At 52.8% G+C, this 21879-nt stretch overlaps 1 protein-coding gene across 2 annotated transcripts; it reads left to right on the top strand.

Annotated features, from left to right (window-relative positions):
* Positions 1 to 1410: 1410 nt before the first annotated feature.
* Positions 1411 to 21731, top strand: CDIP1 (cell death inducing p53 target 1). 2 transcript variants are annotated; one of them, XM_050980022.1, is made up of 6 exons: positions 1411 to 1474; positions 18469 to 18566; positions 19155 to 19252; positions 19546 to 19692; positions 19960 to 20221; positions 20471 to 21731. In XM_050980022.1, the coding sequence occupies exons 3-6, from the start codon at positions 19168 to 19170 to the stop codon at positions 20580 to 20582; spliced, it is 606 nt and encodes a 201-aa protein (XP_050835979.1). In that variant the 5' UTR covers positions 1411 to 1474; positions 18469 to 18566; positions 19155 to 19167; the 3' UTR covers positions 20583 to 21731. The 2 variants fall into 2 exon arrangements, with proteins under 2 accessions (XP_050835979.1, XP_050835978.1); XM_050980021.1 differs by having other exon boundaries at positions 19957 to 20221.
* Positions 21732 to 21879: the final 148 nt, after the last annotated feature.

Here is a 21879-nt window from a genome sequence, read left to right as displayed (position 1 = left end):
GGGGACATGGAAAGATGGGAAGCTAAGAAGTGTGTGGAGAAGACCAAGGCTTGGAAATGTTTCTCTGGGGACCAGCCACACCCCAGCACCAGCCACACCCAGCCAGCCCATAGTGGTACCCATGGAGTTCCGGCAAACTGAAGTGAAAGAAATGTCCCAGTTTCAGCTTCATCATGCTGGCAAAATGCTGCTGCCTTTGCTCTGTGGTGACTCTTTGCTCAAAGTCAAGATCACAACATGTGAGGTGGGACTGGCCTGGGGCTGCCAGGTCTCACAAGGGATCAAATGCTAAAATTGCTGTGGGCCAGCCCCATGCTGCCTGTGGAGTAGACAGGAGGGCACAAAGCCACCACAACACATTCTTGTGCTGCAAGGTGTGAGCAAGGCAGATATTTCTGATCTTACATACAGCATCTTCCACTCAGAGTCTAAACTTTAACTTGGGGCTGTGGCAATGACTTCCCACTAGATTGTGCCTTGACATGGGGACAGCCTGTCTGTCCTGCTGTCCCCTGCAGCTTGGCCACTCACTGTGACACAGGGAGGAGAGAAGAGGAACCTGCAAGGCATACAGCTGTTCCTGCCTGGGGAGTGGGAGCTGTGTGCTCCAGCCCAGAGTGCCCCCAGGCAGAACTGCCAGGGCAGGATGGGACTCAGCACACCTAAATCTCAGAGCAAGTATCTCTGGAGCCCTAGGGGCAGGTGAGAAGTGATTGAAAACCTGTGGCTGTGTTAGAATACTGCTCTTTTAAATAGTCCCTGCAGTGCAGCTAAGACCACTGGAGCCAGAAAGGTGCCTTTGTGGTTCCACAGGCTCCCTGGTCCTGGGGCTACCAGAATCCATGGCATGGGCATGTCACTGTGTGGGGCAGGACATGGGCCAGAGCAGGGCATCATGTGGGGCATCAGCTGGGACACCTGGTAGGGAAGGCACCATGCGCAGGACAGGGAAGAGACGGCTCCAGGGAGACCTCAGAGCCCCTTCCAGGACCTAAAGGGGCTCCAAAAGAGCTGGAGAGGGACTGGGGACAAGGGCATGGAATGACAGAACAAGGGGGAATGGCTTCAAACTGCAAGAGGGGAAATTAAAGTGAGATATACAGAAGAAATCTTCCCTGAGAGGGGGCTGAGTGCCTGGCACAGGGTGCCCAGAGGAGCTGTGGCTGCCCCTGGATCCCTGGCAGTGCCCAAGGCCAGGCTGGAGAGGGCTTGGAGCAGCCTGGTCTGGTGGCAGATGTCCCTGCCCATGGCAGGGGATGGAACGAGATGATTTTTACGATCCCTTCCGGCACAAACCCCGCTGTGATTCCCGGACTCCGCGGCTCCGCGGGGCTGCCCAGTGCAGCGGCAGCAGGCCCAGCCCGGCCCCCGGCTGGCCCAGCGCGGCCCAGGCCCGCCCCGCCGCGGCACCGCCCGCCCAGTCCGGCCCGCCCCGCCCGACGCCGCCAGGTGCCGGAGCCGCCGCTGGGAGCCGGTAGGTGCCTGTGGGCGGTGGGGGTCGGTGCGGGACCGGCAGGACCCGGGGGGCTGCGGGGCCGGGGGCTGCGGCGGGAAGGCGGCCCGGGCCCCCTCAGCCCCGGACAGGCCGCGGTGGCCGCCCAGCAGCGGGGCCGTCTGGTCACACCGGACGGAGACCCTGAGAACAGGGGGTGACACCGAGCCCGGGGGGGGACACCAGGCATGAGGGGACACTGAGAACGGGAGGGGGTATACCGAGCACGGAAGGACACTCGGCACTGGGGGGACACTGAGCGCAGACGGGGACGCAGGCAGGAGAAGACCAGCACTACGTTCTTGGGAAGGAAAGGGATGGAAATCAAGCCCTGGTTAACTCTGTGAGGAGCAACCAGGCCGAGGGAAGGGCTCGGTGCTCGGCCGTGGCTGCAGCGTTCGCTGCGGGGCCGGGGAGGTCCGGCTGGATGGGGCCGTGGGCCCGGGGAGCAGCGGGAGGCAGCCCTGGCCTCGGCCGGGCCTTCATCGCTGACCAAGTGTCGCAGGGTACTGCTAAAATCTTACAGAGTTCCAGCTCTGTGCCCTCAGCACTGCCGGGAAGGGTTGGGACGGGAGGGCTGGGATGAAATTTAATCGGGTGGAAAGCGAGGTCGTGTACTTGGGAAAAGACTTCCCGGTGTAAGGCGAGCGCTGCTGCCCGGCCGAGGTCATGGGCTGGCGGGGAGGACGGCGGGGGCTGCAGGGAGGGCACAGCTGGGAGAGGAACAAATGTGATCCAGACACATCCCGCTGAGAGAGGAGCAAGTGTGATCCAGGCACATCCCGGGAGAGCAGGGAAACAGGCCTAGGAACGAGTGTGTGTGTTTCCAGTTAGCCCTGCTCGAGAGAGACTAGCTCGCCCAGCGGTCAGGGGATGATGAGCCCATTTTAGAGGAGTAGAAAGAAGCTGAGGTGTCTTGACAAGCAGGAAGAGAAATGATGATGGTGAGGATGATATTGGCAGTGTGAAATGAAGAGAGCTCCTTCAGTTAAGGCACAGTGTGGCACAGCAGCAAACACCAAGGAATAAACATTAGCGGGAAGTTGTGGGGTTTTTAACCATTAAAATGGTGAGATCTGGGTTCTCCCTCCCAAGGGGACTGGAAAGGCAGAGGGTAGCAGCTGTAAGGCAGTGTTTGGTTGCTTTAGGAAAAGCACAGGGGGTGGTGGTTGCTGCTAAAGAGAGGAATGAGGCTGGGATCCTGGGGAGAGCTCCAGGGCTGTGTAGAGGAGTGGGAACATGCAGGCTGGGATGGACACTGCCATGCCAGTGTCCTCTGGATCCTCCACATAAGCCAATCTCAAGGTTAACCTTCTCCAGGTCCCTGCAAATGTAGGTTTGTGCCCCTTAGCCAGAGGAAAAGCTGCTCTGAGGTGGTCTCCTTGCACCAGTGAGAACCGGGGAGGGGACTGGCAGTTGTCAGGTCTACGCTGAGCCTAAAATATCAGGTGGTAGAGATGAGGTCAGGCACAATGATTTTAAGTAGCAATGTTTTAAATTATAATGCTCATGGGTTTGGGCTGTATGTAGAACTCTCTGAGAAACTCTTTGGGAATATGCACAAGAGCCTCCTGTTTGTTCTCTTCACTCAAAGTACTTAAAATGGGGCTTTAATTTCAGCAGGGGCCCTGCTGATTTCAGAGTGTGACCGGAGTAGGCAGCAGGGAAAACTACAGTGAATATTACACAGACATAGCATGGTGTATAACCACAGTCTGTCATTCAGTCACGTTCAGGATCTACACAAACTCGTGTGGAAGCACAGGCTGCAAATTTCCCTCTCGCAAATGCTTCTCTGTGTCAGTGTTGTGGTGACATCCAGTGCCCCAGGAAATCCCTGGAAGTGTTTAGCCATGTACCTGCTCTGTTCTCCTCAGGTGTTACATGAGGAGCTAATTCCTGCTTGGAGGAAGGCAGGAGGTGACTTCCTGGCTGTGACAAGGGCAGGGGGATGGAGCAGTGTCCCCAGATGTCCCTGAGCAATGCTAAGTGGAGCAAACGTGGTCAGTCCTGCCCAGCTGCCCTTACAGGGGTGGTGGAGCTGCGGTGGCTGGGTGTGCTCAGGGTGGTGCTGGGGGTGGGATGTGTGTGCTCCTGTGTACCACAACATCCTGCCACAGGTGTGACAGGGACAGGTCACACTGAGGGAGCTTCTCTGATTTCAGAACCCTTCCTAATAAGATGGAAGATGGTGCTGAGCTTCTTGTGTTTTCTCAAGAAGTCTTGTACCTCAGATTCAGTTCTGGAACTCACTTCCTTGTGTTCCTGCTCTGCTCTGTCTCTGCAGTTACCAAGGGAGGGAGAATGTCTCCCTCAGCACCTGGTGTTGGTTTATGAGCATGTTTGTGAAGGTCGCTTCCAAATCAGCTCTTTCTGTGCCTGGGAAGCCACAATGGGCACTGCCTTCCTTCTGGATGGAGCGCAGAGGGCAAACACATCCTGGGAGCACAGCTGAGGTGCTCCTGTAGCTGAGGGATGTTCAGGCAGGGCCCAGACTAAAGCCTGTCCACAACATCTGTATGTTTTGGGGGGAGTTTGGGTCCTTGTCACGGTGTTGGCACCTGCAGAGCTGTTGCCACTGCCAGTCTTACTCACTAACACAGCCAAAGAAGGGATGAAAGTAATTTTATTATGTAAAAGAATATAGCTTTTCCCTTTCAAATGTGAATTTAGCAGATAAATGCATGTGTTTAAAGGATCCAGTATGAGGATGAGTGGTTTTGGAAGAAAATACACAAACTTCTTAGTATCTGCTCTGATCCAAGGCTTGTTTTCTGGTTGTGGGTAAAGAGAAGTATCAAATTCAGAGTTCTGTGTCTGTTTGTGCTACATTGTACAGCCCTTTATGTGATTTCTTATGATTGCTTTAATCAGGAGAGACTATCCTGGATTGAAAGAACCTAAATTTTTTTAAATAGTGGATTTTGTGGGGTTTGCAGTGGGCCTGGTTCTTCCTGCCACTATTAGCAGGTCTCTGTACCATGTGACAGTTTTCCTGTACCTTTCCAGGAAAGGCTGGTGGCTGCCAGGTGAGCCAGAGAGGCAATAAATAGCATTTGCATAATATGGAGATTAAAATAATGACAAAGGCAGCAGGACTGAATATAGCTGAGCTTCTAGACAGGTGTGCCAGCTTCTCAGAAGGTGTTGTCCCAGAGTGGGCTGTGCAGAGGTGCTGAGCACAGAGTGGGCAGGAGAGTCAGGAATCAGCAAATAGATGCTGATATGCCTGGTGGCTCTTAGCAGCAGTCAGTGATGTCCCAAAAGGACTTGAATTGTGCACTACTCTTTTCCCTGGTAGATGAACAGTAATGGTTTGTAGTGGGAACTTTAGTGGTTCTGCAAGATGCTGGAGGTTTTTGGTTGGTTTTGTTTCCAGGATCTGGTTTTGGAGCTCTTATGCAGGCAAAGGACTCCAGCCTGGAGTCAATCTCTCCTGAAGGTTTCAGAGCAAGGCACCTGAGCACACAAGTGTGCAAACACAGAGGTCTGTGTACACTTTTTCCTTCAAAAAACACACAATGAACAACTTCTGCCTTGGGATGTGATGTTCCCTTACTGTTTTCCTGCTGTTCCCAAAGCTGGAGAGGAGCAGTGCCACTTTCACGAGCCGTGTCAGATCTTTACATGCTCTGCATAGGATCTGTCTCCTCCTCTGATCAAAGGGAATGCAATTGGAGCAGCTGCCATAGGAAACCACAATCAATTCTCTCACCAGAATAAAGTCTCTGAGGCAAGGGGAGCTCAGATTTTATGTCTGGCATGAAACACTCAGGGAGGCTCTTGGCTGCTGTTACAGTTTTGCTTTGGGCCCCTTAATTCTGAACTGCCTTGTGGCTTCAGTCTTAAATTTGTGTTTGTGATGGTGAGAAACAGCTGTTTGAGAGGAGCCCTGTTCTGGTCATGGTCTGGGTGGAGGATGGAGGCAGGAGCAAAGTGCTGCATGCTGCACATCTCCATGTGATGCACTTGAGTGCAGCTGTCTTTAATCTGGGCTCTCTTAGCAGGCCTGCACTGAGGGTAAGAAAATAAAAGAAATAACCCCAAAAGGTGGCAATGTGATTAACATCTTAGGAACTGTGCAGAGCAGCTGCTGGCAGTGCATGTTTGACTTTGTACCACTTGGCATGATGGAGCCTGAGATCATCAGAGAATGAAGAGCTGACCTGGGGCTTTCTGTGCAAATTAAGTAATATATTTCATTTTTACTGTGATTAGTAAGATTACTGTGCACTAGTAATAGTTCTATTCTTTCCCTCCTTTATACATAAGAAAATGGAATATTACCAAGTTCTCCTATAGATTTTAGTGATGGCTTGTGAAAACTGACCTAGAGCAGAGGCTGGACAGAGTTACAGAATAAAGTAGGGATTTGTTAAGAGGCCTCAATGGAGCCACCTTGGGCAGCACAAGAGCCCAGCCAGGGCTGCACCCAAGATGAACCAAAATAGTCACAAAATGTACAACTGGTCACAGGGTTTGTCACTTTTATAAGTTCTGCTCCATTTGCAAATTGGAGTTAATTGTCCTGTTACAACTTTAGCTTATGAAGTCCCATCCTGCTTGTTTTTCCCTCTTCAGTCCACATTGTTTGTGCTCTTGGGCCTGAGGTTTGGATCATTTGTCCTTGGGTCCCCAGCTGGAGAAAGAATTGTTTTGTCTCCCTACTCTGTGAAGAGAGCTTACTATCCCCTTATATGAAGCTCAGAAGTACACACTAAAGCTGTATAGAATCTGAAAAATTTCAAAGCTAAAACCTGAGACATCTTTAGGATTAAGCATTTGTGCTGAGATGGGGGTCCCACTGCCCTGAGCTGTCTCTCCTGTGTATGTTCCTCAACCTTCTTTCATACCCAGTCTCTGCATTTAAAGGAAAATCTTCCCTACCTTGCACTAACAGCCTGGCTCCCTGTTAACAGTTTTGGAAGAAGTATTCTGCTTTAAGCTTACACATTTACTGTTCCATCCTGCATTCTGTCTTACAATCCTAAATTCCATCACACCTTACTGTGATTCATGCACATCAGCCCATGCTGTAGCTGTGTTTCATCTTTCTTTGCTCCTTGCATTTAGCAGAGAAATGAATTTCACTCACAGTTTGAACCATGAGAGCCTGTTTGCTTTGGGACAGTTTCCTTGAGCTGTCATTCTGGAGTTTGTGTCAAGGTTGGGCTTAAATGTGAAAGGCTTGTGGTTTTCCCAGCCATTCCCAGAGCTGGGAAGAGCTGAGCAGTTACACCTGAGCACAGGTGATCTGCCACAGGCTGGGAACAGCAGGCTTTGTCCTCTGGGGACCTATTCCCCACAGGCAGCAGCTCTGAGGGGCTTCCCACTTCCTACCTTTGTGACTTCAATCTGGCAGTACCTCACAGGGCAAGAGAAAATGAATTAAAAGGTGTTTTCCAGATATATTTTCAAGCACAGCTGTTTGAGCAAAAATATAGATGTGGCAGCAGCTCTCTGGCCACAGAGAGCAAGGCACAACCTTTCCAGGCATTGTCCTGGGGAAGGCTGTGAGAATTATCAGAGAAAAGAAGAATGATAAACAATTCTTATCCTCACTTTCTGCACCTGTTGTTGTGAGCATGTGGAATGTGTTATGGAGATTTGTATACCAAAGGGTGGTTTCTTAACTGGCTACTGGTGTTTGGATTCAAGGACCAACTGGGTCCACTTGTATTGTGAGTGTCTCTAAGGGCCATGGGTTTCTTAATGAGTATAGTAAAATAAAGTGATTGATCAGCCTTCTGAGCAGCATGGAGTCAATGCTAATTATTACCCCTTTTGGGGATGCCATGTTACAACAGATAGACACTCTCCCTTCCCTGATTTGTGAGGGATCATCAAGGAGTTGTATGAAAAATAATCCCCTCATGGCTTAGAAATCACTCCTCCCAGAGCCCCACAGCTGGAGAGCAGGTGTAATCTCTCAGATGATGGGTGAGTGAACAAGATTACTGTCCTGGGGAGAATTATTGTGCAATTGATTTGATTTAGGTCACAGAACAAAGATTGTCATGTGGGAAGAGTTTTGCTGGGGGCCAGACAGGCTGTGCTGAGGCTGGATGTGAGATGGGAGCTCTTGGCTTTGGCTCATCTGTTCACAGAGTTGTGAGAAGCCCATCCAAGTGTGTTTTACCTTCCTTCCACTGTGGGGAAGGGAAATGGCTCCTCACCCTCTGCTAATGGCATCCCTGAGATGGATGTGCTTTTCCAAAGGGAAGCCCAGCCTGTAAATCTTTTGGATGCTAATGCTGCAGAGGAACAAAAACCAGGGCATAAACTGGGAGCAATTTGTGTCCTGGCAGCCAGGGGCTGGTGCTGGGAAGCACCAGCAACTTTTCCTGGTACAACAATTTGCTTCCCACAAGCAGAGGGAGGGTCAGATGAATTTAATGGCAGTGCCATTTGTTTGCAGAGCTTTTGAAAATAAAGATTGACTAATATGTTCTGTATTGACTTGTTCATATCTCCAAGACCCGGAACAGCTGCTGTCCCATGGTTTTTCTCCTTCCCTTTTGGGTTGGTTTGTTGTGGGCTGTTTCTTTTTTTTCCAAATGGCCATGACTCAGCCCTTCCCTGCTGCTCTCTGAGTTTCCTGGTTTCTGAATAGGCTATTCTTGGGACAGCAATTCCTGACAGATAGAAACAAGGGGAGTGTTGTGTTGCTTTCTTCTCTATTTCTTCTGTGGCCTGCATAAATGCTCCGCTTCCCTCTGATTTTTGCCTTTTCCCCACATTACTGAGTTGTCCTAAATTGTTGGATGTCATCTGGGGCACGTTTTTGGAGCCCTCTCAGACGTGATCCAGGCCTGCACAGCAGCAGCTTCTCTTTCCCAGCAGGATGGTGGGAGCAGTCCTGAGCATGGAGGGTTAGACTGCCATGGCTCTGTCTATTGTAAAGCTTCAATCTGCCTTGGTGTAGCCCCTGTGACTCCAAGGAGCTGTGCTTGGCTCTCCAGTGGTCTCCTGGGCAAGGGGTAGATCCAGGTGAGGACCAGCACGTGGTGCCACATCCATAGAGGGTCAGGTGGCCCAGCCTGGCTGTGGGTACATTCTGCCTTTGTGTGTACTGTGACAAGTAAAGGGAAAATACCACCTAGAATTTAAAAACAATGAAAAAACCCCTTTCTGATGGCTTATTTATTGTCCCCCTGCAGATGGCAGAGGCTAGGAAGCTGAAGGATGCTCTTTCTGAAATGCTTCATGGTGCAGTTATACCCAGCCTTTTTAAACAAAAAGCTTTTGGATTTGCTCTGAAGTTTATTCCTGTAGTGTGGGCTGGGGAAAGTCACCTGCTGTGGCAGGGAGCACCCCCAGGCCAGGTGTGCTGGCTGCTGCTCTTGATGTGCAGTTGGAAGTGAATGAGTTGTCTAATACTGAACAACCTTTGCTGGGGTTTAGTTTTATTAAGAGCCCAACTCTTTCTGTCAAGCCACAGTTGTATGTGAGGGGGAAATAGCCTAAACTGTTGTATATTTGCCTTGAAAATACAGTTGGCTTTTTAAAAAACCAGAGGGACTCTATGTTTTCTCAAAGCCTGTAGTTGCCCAGAGAAATTTCTCAGACTAGAGGGCTCAAAACACAGGGGCAGTGTTCTTCCTTAGCATCCCTCCACGTTTTTGGATATGCTGTATTGTTGTTAAGCCAACCAAGAGAAAAGCTGCTCTGTGTGAGGAGGCTTTGAGAACATTCACTGCCAGATTAAATTAGCCTTTCTGAGAATAAATTAGTGGTCGTGATGCAGGCAGCCCCACTCTCTCCAGCTGTAAAATCTGCGCGTGCTGGTACCCGCAGCAGATAAATGATGTGTTCAGGGCTGTGCTGTTAACAGGAGATTAGATTTCTGGCTGGGGATGAATGAAAAACAGCCTGGTAGAATTTATTGATTATTTCTCCAAATGAGAAGCATTTCCTTTTAAAGCATTTAATTTTAAAGCTTTTTTTTTTAAAGAAGGGAAAGGAACCCATGGGATTCAGTGCAGCTCCATCTTGGGAGGAAATCATGGATTAGAGCCAAAGCTGTACCTCTGCTGCAGTGACTCCAACCTGGGATGCTTTTGAGCTCCTCAGGAGTGCCAGTCACCCAGCTCATGGCAGGAGGGAAGCTGAATCCATGTGTTGGAGGGGAGGATAAAGCCTGGAATATGGAGTAGAGGAGTGCAGTGAGGATGGGATTTTGGCTGCTACCCACTCTTCTGGGCTTGTGTTTTTAGCTGAGCTCTGGAAAAAAAGCTGCTGCTGGTGTGTGCATACAGCCCTTTTCTAAGATGCATCTTTGGTTTGTCTCCTAATTAACTAAATGCCTTTATTCTGCTTTGTGCTGTATCAGGAAGTGCTTGAAGGAGGCTGGGCCTGTGCTGAAGCCTCAGCTTGTCCTTCCCACCTGCACTGCTGGGACCACTCAGCTCCTCCAAAACCTTCACGTAGGCTTTGAGCAGGCAGGGACTAGAGACCCTTTCCTGGTGTTAAATACCAGCTCTTTCCCTGGGCTTGTTGCAGCTCTTCCACAGAGGTGTCATCTGGAGCATATTTGTGTTTTGGGAGCAGAGGTTTCCCCCAGAGTTCGTGGCTGCCACAGGGGTGTTAATTTAGCCTTTCAGACTCTCCTTGCCATGATTCAGGATGGTTTAGCGTGGTGGGAGCTCAGTTTGGAGCTGCCTGCTGAGCTGTTCTGATGTGAGAGGAAACAGTTCCCAGCCGGTTTAGTGTCGTAACTGTGGCAGCTGCTCTGTCTTCCTCAGGCTCAGGAGAGGATTTGAGCAGCTGAGCTGTTTACCTGCCCCGAGGGCATCCTGCTATTATGGGCTTGAATCTCCCCTGTCCCATCCTCTGCTGGGGGAGCAGTGACCCTGCCTCAGGACTGCTCCAAACCCCTGAGCAGCAATGCTTTTCTTGGAGCAGCGAGGCAGTGAGGTGTTGCCGTGACAGAGAAAGGGTTTGGAAGAGCCCAGAGCAGGGATCTGGGGAGGGGTGTTCTGTGGGTTAGGGCTGCTTGGAGTCCAGCTCTGTCCCAGATTTTCAGCAGGAGCTTTGGGGAAGGGGTTATGAAGGAGTTGGCAGGAACTGGTGCTGCAAATTGAAACCACAGTCATGGAGGAGTGAAAATTATTTTACTGGACCTGGAAGTCAATGTGGACTAGCCAAGTCTGGTGGGACCTGGAGGAAGAATTGGGGATGGCAGGAGCTCTGTGTAACTTGGGGGTGCCCAGCACTGGGCACACTCAGTGGCTGTTGATTAATCCAAGGGGTTTCCCCTCTGGGACATCGTCATCAGTCTTTGAGCAGCTCAAATGAGTTGGGTTTGGGAGCAGGGCAGTGCCAGGTGCCCTCTCCTGTCCAAGTGCCATGGGACAATCCAGCCCCAAGCTTGTGGCCCTGGGCAACTCCAGGAGATGTCCCAGTCTGGAACTGGGAAGTTCTGTGGGAGCAAGGAAGTGAGTGTGGTGACAGGAACAACCTCAGCATGGAAGAGTTCCTCCAGTGCACATCTTGGGATGTGTGTGGGTGCTCCTTGCTGGCAGTGGGACTCGGGAGGGATCTCAGGCCTTACACACACAGTCCTGCTGAAGCCCAAGCCACACTCCTTTGCAAAGAGTGAGCCTTGGCCTTACATAAAACCGAGTGACACAGAGCACTTTTCACTAGTCCTTAGAAAAAGTGCAAGGTGACATTGTACCAGTTAAATCTGAGTGTCAGCAGCTTCTCTGGCGCCGAGGCAGGGGGATCTGTGAGCATGGGAAATGCTCTTGCTGGAGACTGGAACAGTGCTACAGTGAGCTGCTGCTCTCCTCGGATGAGGAAACCTCAGTGCCTGGCATATGTTTTGTACAGCACTCGAAAATGGCTCTGGAATCACCACCAATGAATTCAAAATTATTTCATTGTGTTGCAAAATCTGCAAGGGAATTCTGAATACGTTCTTGGGCTCTGATTAATTCTGCAACTGAAATGCAAAACTGCTGATCAGCTCTGATTCTAATTTCCTCCTCCCTCAGAGCTCTCTGTGTCATTTAATGGACGTCACACATGTACTCAGTTTGATTCAGCAGTGATGTAGCTGTGTTATTTGACTTTCTCAAAAAATTCTGTAGAAGGAGGGAGAAATGAAAGAATGAGTGTTTAAAGAAATAATATTTTTAGTTTGATGTTGGAAAGGGATTCTGTAAAACCCTGGGGTTTGTTGTGAGACATAGTGGGTACTCATTGTATATTCACCTGCTCTGTGCTGCTGTCCCCCAAATGAAAGGCAGCAGATGCTGACAGCAGGAGATGCTTTTTTGTGTAGGTAACTGAAGAGCAGTACTTGGTGCCTGGGAATGACCTGGGATGCTCCATGGAGAGCCTCCAGGCTGCCCCGTCTCCAAACCATGAGTGCTGGGAGTGGGAGGGACTGACAGTTCTGCCTTTGATCCCTTCCTAACTCATCCTTAAGCCTCTGTTCTGGGCTGCCCTCAGAGGTGAGCTCGGATCTGTGACTGTGCTTAAGAGCTGTGGATCTTCTCCTAACCTCCTGAGGCTTCTGCTTGCTGTTAAGCTTCTTGAGCTGGGGTATTTTAGTTTGCTTGTTTAAATGAACAGCTATTCTTGTGGCACAGTTGTGTTTCATGCTACATTAAATCATGCTGTTGGAGTAGATGTTGGGTTTAGTTGCTTGAGATTCTGGCAGGTTGTGTTATCACCATTATTAACAGATATCAAAGGGATGATGTAATGCAGGATGTATCCTCTCAGGGGGGAAATTAAGTAGATACAGAGGACTGGAGGCAACAGCTGCTGCTATCACTGGATGCTTTCCCATGGATGTTATCAAGTGTTAGCTTGGATTCTTTGTGAACTGCAGTGAAAATCTCATGGAAAAGCTCTCTGCTTCCCCAGGGATTTGGCTTGCAGCACCCTCCTTTTCTCATCTCTCTGGAGCACATTGGTAGGATGTAGAGGAGCTCAGCTTTATCTTTAATGTTGCTTTAATCACATCCATGAGTGCATCTGGTTTTTTGCAGCCTGTCTTCTCCAGTGCAGCCGGGACACCTGCTGGAAGGGTCTGAACAGTGAGCACCTCCTGATGGGACAGTGGCAGCCTGTGGGGCAGCCCGGCTGCAGTGTGCTCCCTCCTTGCTCCATGTTCACAAAACTGGCTTTTGGGGGCCAAATTCAGCTGCCCTGTTAGTGCAGAGTGCTCTGTCTACACCTCAACTTTCCCCATTGTCCTGACACGTTGAAGAGCTGGGGTCCAGTTTTGAAGTGTGGGGTTGTGACCCCTCCTCCCTTGCATCCCCTCCTGGCTCCTGGATGTCACCGTGAGCTCTTGCCAGCACGGGATGCTTCCCAGAGCTGTGTGGCACGTCTTGGGAGCCAACAGCAGAGAGAACGAGCTAGCCCAGTTTGTTCTTTTCATTTTGGTTGGTTTTTCTTTAAATATTTAGGTTAAGCAGGTCGTGGCAAGGCTGTTTCTGCAGCCCCAGTGTGAAGAGCCAAGAGCGCTTGGTCAGCCCATCCGGAGGAGGCGAACAGCCCTGGAGAGAATCCCAGAGGCGGCAGCAGGTCCTGCAGGCGCTCCTCCCTCACTTAACCCTTTGTGGGAGTTGCAGATGAAGCCTCCTTGTTTTAAGCAAGGAGGATTTTGTGTCTGGTTTTTCTGATATCCATGCGGAGGAGCTGCTGGAAGTGGTAATTTGAATCTCTGGCCGAGGACAGCTGAGCCGGGGCTGTGCTGTGGGGATTATCTGATTGTGCTTTGGATTTAATGCCCTGAGAAATCTTGCTTTGGATACAGCACCTGGCTGCCAGCGAGGATCCTGCTCTGAGGTGATTTGTCTGCTGGGTGATGGTGGCACACAGAAGGTCAAATATGTGCAAGGTCCCCAGGTAAACTACTGTGATGGGGAAGCTCCTCTGGAGATTGACACACTGGAGAGCAGATTAGGGAGCTTTGGCTGTCTGACATACCTGGTTCAAATGATGAAAAACCTTCTTCTCCAGCATTCCTTTGTTTTAAAGGAGAGCTGCTGGCCTGCCTTGCCATCTGAGCTTTCTGTGCCTACACTGAAGGAACAGCCTGACCCTCCTGGAAGAAGCAGTTTTCTGCAGCTGAAATCTTAGTGCAGAAGTGTGGAAGAATCTGCTGTTCTGGGAGCAGCCTGGCTGTTCTTGAACAGTGGGTTTGTGCTTCCTGGCAGTGACTTGGACTTGGGAAAACGCAGTTGAGTTGCTCAGAAAAAGAACAGACCTTTCCTTCAATCCTTCACTTGGGTTTCTGTTTCCATCGGCGCCCTGCAGAGCGTTGCAGGCATGCGCCCTCTTGCTGCCTTGGCTGAGACCAGGATGAGGAGTTGAGGAGGTGCTGCCAAGGTTAAAGGACTGGGTACATGGTCAAGGATTGCCAGGACATCCTTCTCTCTGAAGGAGGCTGAAGCACTCTGTGCTGTTTATTCCTCCCCTCCTTGTTCCGGGGAGGTGGTGTGCAGGCTGGGGGCAGCAAATGCGCATGGGAAGAGGCAAAGCTGAGGGGGAGCTTTGGCTTGTTTGCATGGAAAACATCTTTTTGTTGTTCTGCATAAAAACCAGGCAGAAATAACCACTGATAGTGCTTGTTCAGCAGAGATTTATGCTGCCTTTCCTTTGGAGGTAAGAGCTGTCCGGTGGGATTGCGCGTGGTGGGAGCTGAGCCACGTCCCTGCACGCTGTGCCAGCGGGCATGCGCATGGAGAGGGCAAAGCCTGGGAGCTCTGGGCACTGCACGGGCAGAGGGCAACGTCCCTGTGAGCTCTGGGCACTGCACGGAGAGAGCAACGTCCCTGTGAGCTCTGGGCACTGCACGGAGAGAGCAACATCCCTGGGAGCTCTGGGCACAGGCAGAGGGCAACATCTCTGGGAGCTCTAGGCACAGGTGTAACCCAGGGAATGTGCAGCTCCAGGCTAGGTTTGGAGGTGCTGTTCAGGAATGCCATTGTGCAGGAGGACAATTGGGATTGACAGAGTCAGGGTATGGCTCTGTCCCCCTCAGCACACCCTGCTCGGTTCTCCCTCCTTGCTGCCCCTTAAAGCTTCTTTTGAAGAGTAACAGACTTTGGCTCAAATGACATTTTGCCAGCATCTGACTGGCCTTTTGTGCCTTCCTAGTCTCAGTATTTTCCAGTTTCAGGAGAACATAACCTGTGGCACACAGGTATCTTTCCTGGGGCCAGGAAAGCTGGGATGGTGTTGGCCACAATGCTGTTCCTATTTCTAAAGCATTTCTAAATGCTGGGCTCAACCAGCATCTTCAGGACTCTTGGATTTTAAAGCTGTATTTCCAAAAGCCTGGAAGCTGCAATCGGCATCTTTTTGATGTGCAGTGAGGCTGAAAGGGCTCGTAAATTTTCTCTTATTTATTCATTGAATTTTAGTGTGTTTTTTTCCTTTTTCAAATATCAGAAGATTTTTTTTTTCATGGAGGAAGAGCTCCAAAAATGTGCAGCAGCAGCTTTTGAAGTGTCAACGTCACTGAACGTGGCTGAGTATGAACAAATGCTGCTTCCTGTCTCAGGGGCTGGAGGCACTGCTCCCATGGAAGAAGCAAAGCTGAATTGCTGTGCATCTCAGTCCCAAGTGCAGCAGGAGCAAGGACAGCACAGGCTGTGTCAGCTGTGGGATGGATCTCACTGCTGCTCTGAGGCTGACTCAGAGCTGCTGGGGCCAGCACTGCACCATCAGGGCTCACATGTGAGTTGGACCTGCCAGCATCTGCTCTGCCCTTGCCAGGTTTGTCCCACCCGTGAAGATTTCATCTGTGAGGAGGCAGCTTGAAGCACAAACAGCTGCTGCTGGGGAAGAATGGCATGAGCAGACCAAATCTGAATTATCTGTGTCCATCCTCTTTGTGGCATTATCTGGTTTATGGTGTTAGGAGCTGTTCTGGTGGCACAATATTCCCTGGTCCCACTGCACACCAGTTGTTTTTGATGAGTGGTGCCCACCTTATCTGTTTGGAAAGCAGGTGGGATGTGCAGACCTTTCCTCTTGCCATGTTGGAATCCCAAACTGTTTCTGCAGTGATGTAACAGAGGGAAATACAGCCAGCATGGAATGCTGGACCCTGACACACCAGCTCCTCTCATCACTGGTGGAAGTTGCTTTGTATCAGTTTTGAACAAGTTAGTGATGGGAACCAGGGGCTTTGGGGTATTGATCCATGCCCTCTGGACAAGGGCCTGGAATGACAGGACAAGGGGAAATGGCTTCACCCTGACAGAGGGCAGGGTTAGGTTGGAAATTGCAAAGAAACTCTTCCTTGTGAGGGTGGGAGGCCCTGGCACAGGGTGCCCAGAGCAGCTGTGGCTGCCCCTGGATCCCTGGCGGTATCTAAAGCCAGGTTGGACAGGGCTGGGAGCAGCCTGGGACAGTGGCAGGTGTCCCTGCCATGGCAGGATGTTTTAATGAGATAGGCTGTAAGGTCCTTTCAACCCAAACCATTCTGGCATTTTACAGTCCCTCTTTAGCTGAGCTGGGGGCTGCTGAGCACAGGAAGGAGGTGGATTAGAAAGCTCTGTGTTCCCACAGGCAGGCTGGGTGCTGCCCCACGGTGCTTTGGCTGTGTGAGAAGCCTCAGACAGACCTCTTGGGGCTGAGAGCTGCCCTGTGATCTGAGCAGGGGACCTGGAAATCTGCTGTTATCTTACCCAAAAGCTGCTTGGAATGAGGTCAGGGATCACAGAGCCAGGGGAGGACACATGGCTTGAGGCCAGGGTGGGCCAAGCCCTTTCTGCGTGGAGGCTGTGATGGAGCTGTGCTGTCCTGGCTGTCTGTCACACTGCTGTGCCCCAGCAAGTTAATGGGAATCTTTTCTTTTTCATTTTCTTTAGCAAATATCAGTTCCCTGGGGAACATGGGGGTCCTTTGCCTGTCTTCTGTGTTTATCTGATTGTGATGATTCTGGTTCCATAGTGGATTTATCCTCTCTAGTTTGCAGAGGAAACCAGTAAAAGCTGTTTTTCCGGTTGAGAAGAGCTAATCTGCATTTGTAGCTGGAAATGGCATCTGCTCCCTCCATCCTCTATGATAACCAGCTCCTTTTGAGTCTCAGGATCTTGCAGTGTGTCCTTGCTCCAAAGGACCTGCACAAGACATTGGTGATTCCATCAGATCTTGAACTTAAACCTGTTAATTTTGGAATACTGCAGGGCTGTCAGTGCCAGGGGGGTGAGGGATGCCCTGGGGCAGCTCAGTGCCAGGGGGAAGCCCAGTGCCCCCGGTATCCCACAGAGCTCTCTGTCAGAAATGGGCTGAGTTTTGTGCTGCTCACATTAAGATGAAAGAAAGCACAGGAGAGAAACAGCTTCTAAGAGGCTTAAAAGCAACAGGCTTTATTTTCCTCCTGGGAAGGGCACACAGCCAACATCTTGCTCTTTACAGATCTCTCTTAATAAGCAGAATATTGCATTAGGAGCAACTGAGCCTGCCAAGTACAGGCAGAAGAGCCCTGCATCCCACAGCTTCCCTCATCCCAGGGCACGTGTGGCTCTGGGACCCAGGGCTGGCACCCTCCTGGGCAGGGTGGCAGCATTCATGGCTCACTCTGGGGCTCTTGCTTCATCTGATGGGTGTTGATGGAGTGGCAGGTGAGGACTCCTCCTCTCCTGCCTTTTCTTGCCAGCTGCTTTGATGGGGGGAGTGAGGCTGGGGAGTGTTGAAAGATTATAATGGGAAAGCAGCATCTGAGCAGGAATGGGAGGAGATCTGTTGTGGGCACAGTTGGCCTGTGAGGGCAAGGAAAGCTCCCTGGCAGGCTGGTGTCCCCAGGTAATGACTCTGGGATGCTCTGGTTAGGCTGGGCTCATCCAGAAACCCTGCAGGCATGGGCACAGGAAGGTCTGAGGCTCCTGGATGTACAGAGTTGGCACTTTGAGAAGAATAAACCCTCCTTTTCTTCACATCCCCACTGAGCTAAAAGGAGCACGGCCCAGTTTGAGCTTTGTAGGTCACAGAAGGAGAAGGCAGGCTCTGCAGTGTGCCTGGAAATGCTCTCTGCCATGGCAACTCTGCTTGCCTGGTTCTTAAGGAAGAAACTGGAGTGAGAAGCAGGAGGAAGATGACCCCCAGCTGCCCTGGTGTTACTCTTTGAAGGTGTCTGGCTTCAACTCTGGGGGAGAAATTCTAATGAGGAAATCTGGACATCCTGGGGGAGACCCTGTGCCAGGAATCTGCTCAGCTCCTGGGGGGATCAGTGTGCTCCTCTGGGAGCAGCAACAGGTCAGGTGCTCCTCCAGGGACTGATTAAATTTCCTGCTACCTAGCAGGAGGCTGTTGGGTGGCAGGGAGCATGAAGCAGGAAAAAAAAAGGAGTAGAATGAAGCCAAGCCGTGCAGGTGAGGGAGGGATGGGCCCTTCTGCCTTGCTTGCCAAGTCTTTGGCTCTGTTTGACCTGGCAGCTGCAGGTGGAGGTGGCTGAGCCCCACGGGCACTTCTGTGGGCACACCTGCAATGCAGGGCTGGGGCAGCACTGTCTGCCTGGCCTGGTGCCTGTGCCATGCTGGGGAGGTTGGCATGCTCTGGGCTGGCTGCCCAGCACGTGGCTCTGGTGCAGCAAATGGGACAAGCAGAGTCACATTTGCTCCTGGCCCGTTGGGGTGAAGGATGGAGCTCCCAGCACTGCTCCCTGGGCTCTGACAGCAGTGTCACCCTGTCCCATGCCTGATGGCAGCTGTCCCAAGCACTGAGTGAGCAGCCTCTCACTTGTATTTCCCAATTTAGTCACATCCTACCAGCTATAACTGAGCCACTGGAAATGGAGAAGTCAGGTTTCTTGATGTTGTTGCACTTCCTTGGATTTCAGAGCGTGTCAGTGGGGCTTTGCCACGTGCCAGGGACACAGAGCCTCATGCCTGCCACTGAGGGGGCATGGGGGAGAGAAGGGGTTTGGTGTGGCAGCCAGGACAATGCTACAGCTGTGCCTCCTCTCCATCTCTGTAATTCACTTGCTGTCTTCTTTGACACAGACTCGGTGGAAGAAGTCACCTTCCAAACTACACTGCTCAGAGGAGCTGCTTCTCTCAGCTGCCAAGGCCTCTGAGCTGTTCTGCAGGGAAGAGGACAGGTAAATTCCACCCCATGTAAAGTAACAGCTCCAGCTGTTAAATATGGTCTTACCTTAATTCACTGGGTTTATTGAGAGATTTATTTAGAACTGTTCTGTGGGTTTGCATCCTTTGTTATGTAGTTTACACTTCAGGCTCAGGGCAGGGGTCCTGCCATCCCTCAGAGCACAGCCTTGTGTCACTGAGGGTGGAGGTGGGGGGCTGTGGGCAGCTCTTTCCCACCTTTGGCACCCCAGTGATGCAGCCAAGTCTTGGCATGGCACATTCCAGCCCAGCACTGGCCTGGAGCGTGGCTACGCAGTCCAGAGCTGTCCTGATGGGCTGCTGTGCACCAGCTGGGCTTTACAGGGAAGCCCCATGGAGCTGGCAGGAAGATTTTACACCTTGGAGTTGCTGCCTGGTCAGAGCCTGTCCAGCTTTGTGACCGTGCCCCTGCTTCTGCCTGGGGGGGAAGCTGAGGCTGCTGCAGTGGTGGCACCAGCCCTGGCCCCTCCTTTACCTGTCACCTCCATCCCCGAGCACCACGCCAGCTCCATGTGCCTGTGGCACCAAGGGCTGCTGTCACCTAAAGGTTTCTGTCCCTGCAGGGCTGCCTGAGCAATGTCCAACGACCCACCCCCTCCCTACCCGGGGGGCCCCTCGGCACCGCTGATAGAAGAGAAGCATGGCCCCCCCTCTGCACCAGGTACTGGGGGGTGGCACTGCCACACAGCACCCAAGGAGTGTGGGTTCCCTGGGACTGCCTGCCTCCCTCTGTCCCCGTGTCACCCTTGGGGGAGGCAGGAAGGGTCCTAGGGGCAATGACAAGAGCAGGAACACTCCCAGCTCAAAGCCTGGCACTGCTCCCTGCTGTGGGGTGAATTTGGGTTTCTTGTGGCCCAGAGGAAGATGTGGCTTATGGGGTTGCCCCCCACCTCTTGTCTCCCTTCCCTGCCTCCCTTCCCTGCCTCCTTGGCTGCTGACTGTGTTTCCTTTCAGAGGGTGTCACCCCAGTGGTGGGACAGCCCCAGGGGGTTCCTATCCCCCCTCCTGAGTTCGGACCCCCCCCATATGAGCCCCCCTCACAGCCGGGGTTCATACCCCCCCACATGCCCACGGATGGCTCTGGGCCCTATGTGCCACCAGGTGAGTCCTGCAGGGGCTTGGGGGACAGGGGGTGGGGATTGGCTTCCTGGTGCCCTGGGGGGACACAAGAGGGGGTTGGGGCTGCCATTTGGAGCTTACAGAGAGGGATGGGATGGGATGGGAGGCACAGTGCCTGTGGCAGGGCTGGCCCCAAGGCTGTACTCAAAGGGAGGTGTTGCAGCAGGGTGGGGGCCTCCCCAGTAAGGATCTGGGCTCTCCTGCCATGTACAAAGGTGCTCACTTGTTTGTGTTTCTCATTCACAGCAGGATATTACCCACCCCCAGGCCCTCACCCCCCCATGGGCTACTACCCTGCCCCAGGCCCCTACCCTTCTCCTGGTGGCCACACGGCCACAGTGCTTGTCCCACCGGGAGCTGCCACCACAGTCACAGTGCTGCAGGGAGAGATCTTCCAGGGTGCCCCCGTGCAGACAGTGTGTCCCCACTGCCAGCAAGCCATCACCACCAAGATCTCCTACGAGATTGGGCTCATGAGCTTCCTTCTGGGCTTCTTCTGCTGCTTCGTGGGGTAGGTGCTGCAAGCAGAGCTGGGGCCTCGTGTTGGGTGCTCAGCCTGGTCCTGGGTAGCCCCAGTGCTGGTGGCCTTGGCTGAGCTGTTGCGCAGGGTGGGGATCTTGGCACAGAGGTGGCACTGGAGCAGCAGAGGGGTTCCTGGGGTGACAGCCCCTCCAATTATGTCTCTTGCCCATGGCCCAGAGAGAACCCCGTCCCCCGGGGCTGCCCTAGCTCAGCATCTCTGCCTCTCCCTGTGCTCCAGGTGTGATCTCTGCTGCTGCCTGATCCCCTGCCTGTTCGATGACTTCAAGGACGTGACACACACGTGTCCCAACTGCAAGGCCTACATCTACACGTACAAGCGCATGTGCTAACGGCACCCGGGAGCCGCTGGAACGCCGCCGGCTCCGCCCCGCTGCCGTCTGTCCGTCCGTGTCCGCGTGTGCATCGCCCCTCCCCTCGCTTCCGCCGGTGGTGTGTATGTGTTAGCCCCGGCTCCCTCCCGCGCAGAGCTGCCACCACTGCCCCCAGCTCTGCTCCTCACTGGGAATAGTTGGATTGGTGACACTGGGGCACAGGGGAGGTGGGCCCGGGCCCCAGACGCTGCGTGGGAGCTGCCCTGCAGTGCACAGGAGTGGAAGGCATCGCTCTGCACCCCATTGTGCTCCAGGTGTGAGCGAGGCCCCTCTCACCTGGAGCAACCCCAGCAACTGCTGGAGGTGCCCAGCCCAGTCCCACAGTGCAGAGGGTGCCTGGCTGCAGGGATGTGCTGGGATGGGAGCCCAGGAGGGGACCCAGGCAGCCCACGGTGCCCTCAGGGGATGCAGCACAGCCTTTGTGGCACTTTCAGGAAGGGGCTCAGCGACAAGGAGACAGGGCAGTGCCACCCACCAGGTGTCCATGTGGTTCACAGCTCCCTCCAGCCCCGTGGCAAAGCCCCTTCCCGAGGGGAGGCAGAGCTGTCTCTAAGCACAGAGAGAGGCCTGGCAGCAGCACCCCACCCTTATCAGCACCTCCGTCCTGCCCGGCGGCCGCTCCAGCTGCATGCGCTCCTCCCACCCCCGCCCGGCTCTGGGGGCAGGGATCTCCCCAGGCAGCCCCGGCCCCCCGAGAGCCAAAGCACACCCGGCATGTCCCGGCTGCCCGGCACTAGAGTAGAGGAGTTTGTGACCAGGCTGCAGCTCCAGAGCCGCCCTGGGCCCGGCAGGGTCTGTAGGGTCTCCTTGCATGTGGTGTAGGGGGTATTTTTAGCTCACTCACCTGAGGCAGAAGGAAGGGGCAAGCAGGCAGCGACAGGAGCTGCCAGCAGCACTCCCCCAGCAGGGGCGAGAGGACCTGGGAGCCAAGTTCAGCCTCTCGGGGCTGCTCCTCCCTCCCCTGCAGCTCCCAGAGCAAAGTGGGGGAGGTCTCTCAGTACACAGGTGTGCAAACACAGCCTGGCCTGCACAGGCAGCTGCTGTTTGCTCGGGGTGGAACTGTGGCACTAGTCAGTGTTTTTATGTAAATAAATAACAGACCCTGAACTCGTGTGCATCTTTTCTTCTCTCCTGCTCAAAATTTACAGCACATCTGCCTGCAGGGGAGCTGAGGATGAAGGCAGGGTGGGGGTACAGAAGCAGCAGCTTCTCTACCCTACCAGGAACCCCTCAACACAGGAAAGCCCCAAGCCCT

This window comes from Serinus canaria, chromosome 14 (genome assembly GCF_022539315.1).
Source record: "Serinus canaria isolate serCan28SL12 chromosome 14, serCan2020, whole genome shotgun sequence".
NCBI lineage: Eukaryota > Metazoa > Chordata > Aves > Passeriformes > Fringillidae > Serinus > Serinus canaria.
The sequence above is the reverse complement of the archived record's forward strand: the minus strand, read 5'-3'. Positions and strand labels throughout refer to the sequence as shown.

Coding starts and splice junctions, on each gene's coding strand:
- CDIP1 (XM_050980021.1), top strand. CDS start 19,168: ATGTCCAACGACCCACCCCCTCCCTACCCGGGGGGCCCCTCGGCACCG. Junction 19,253..19,545: donor TGGCCCCCCCTCTGCACCAG/GTACTGGGGGGT, acceptor GTTTCCTTTCAG/AGGGTGTCACCCCAGTGGTG. Junction 19,693..19,956: donor TGGGCCCTATGTGCCACCAG/GTGAGTCCTGCA, acceptor TCTCATTCACAG/CAGGATATTACCCACCCCCA.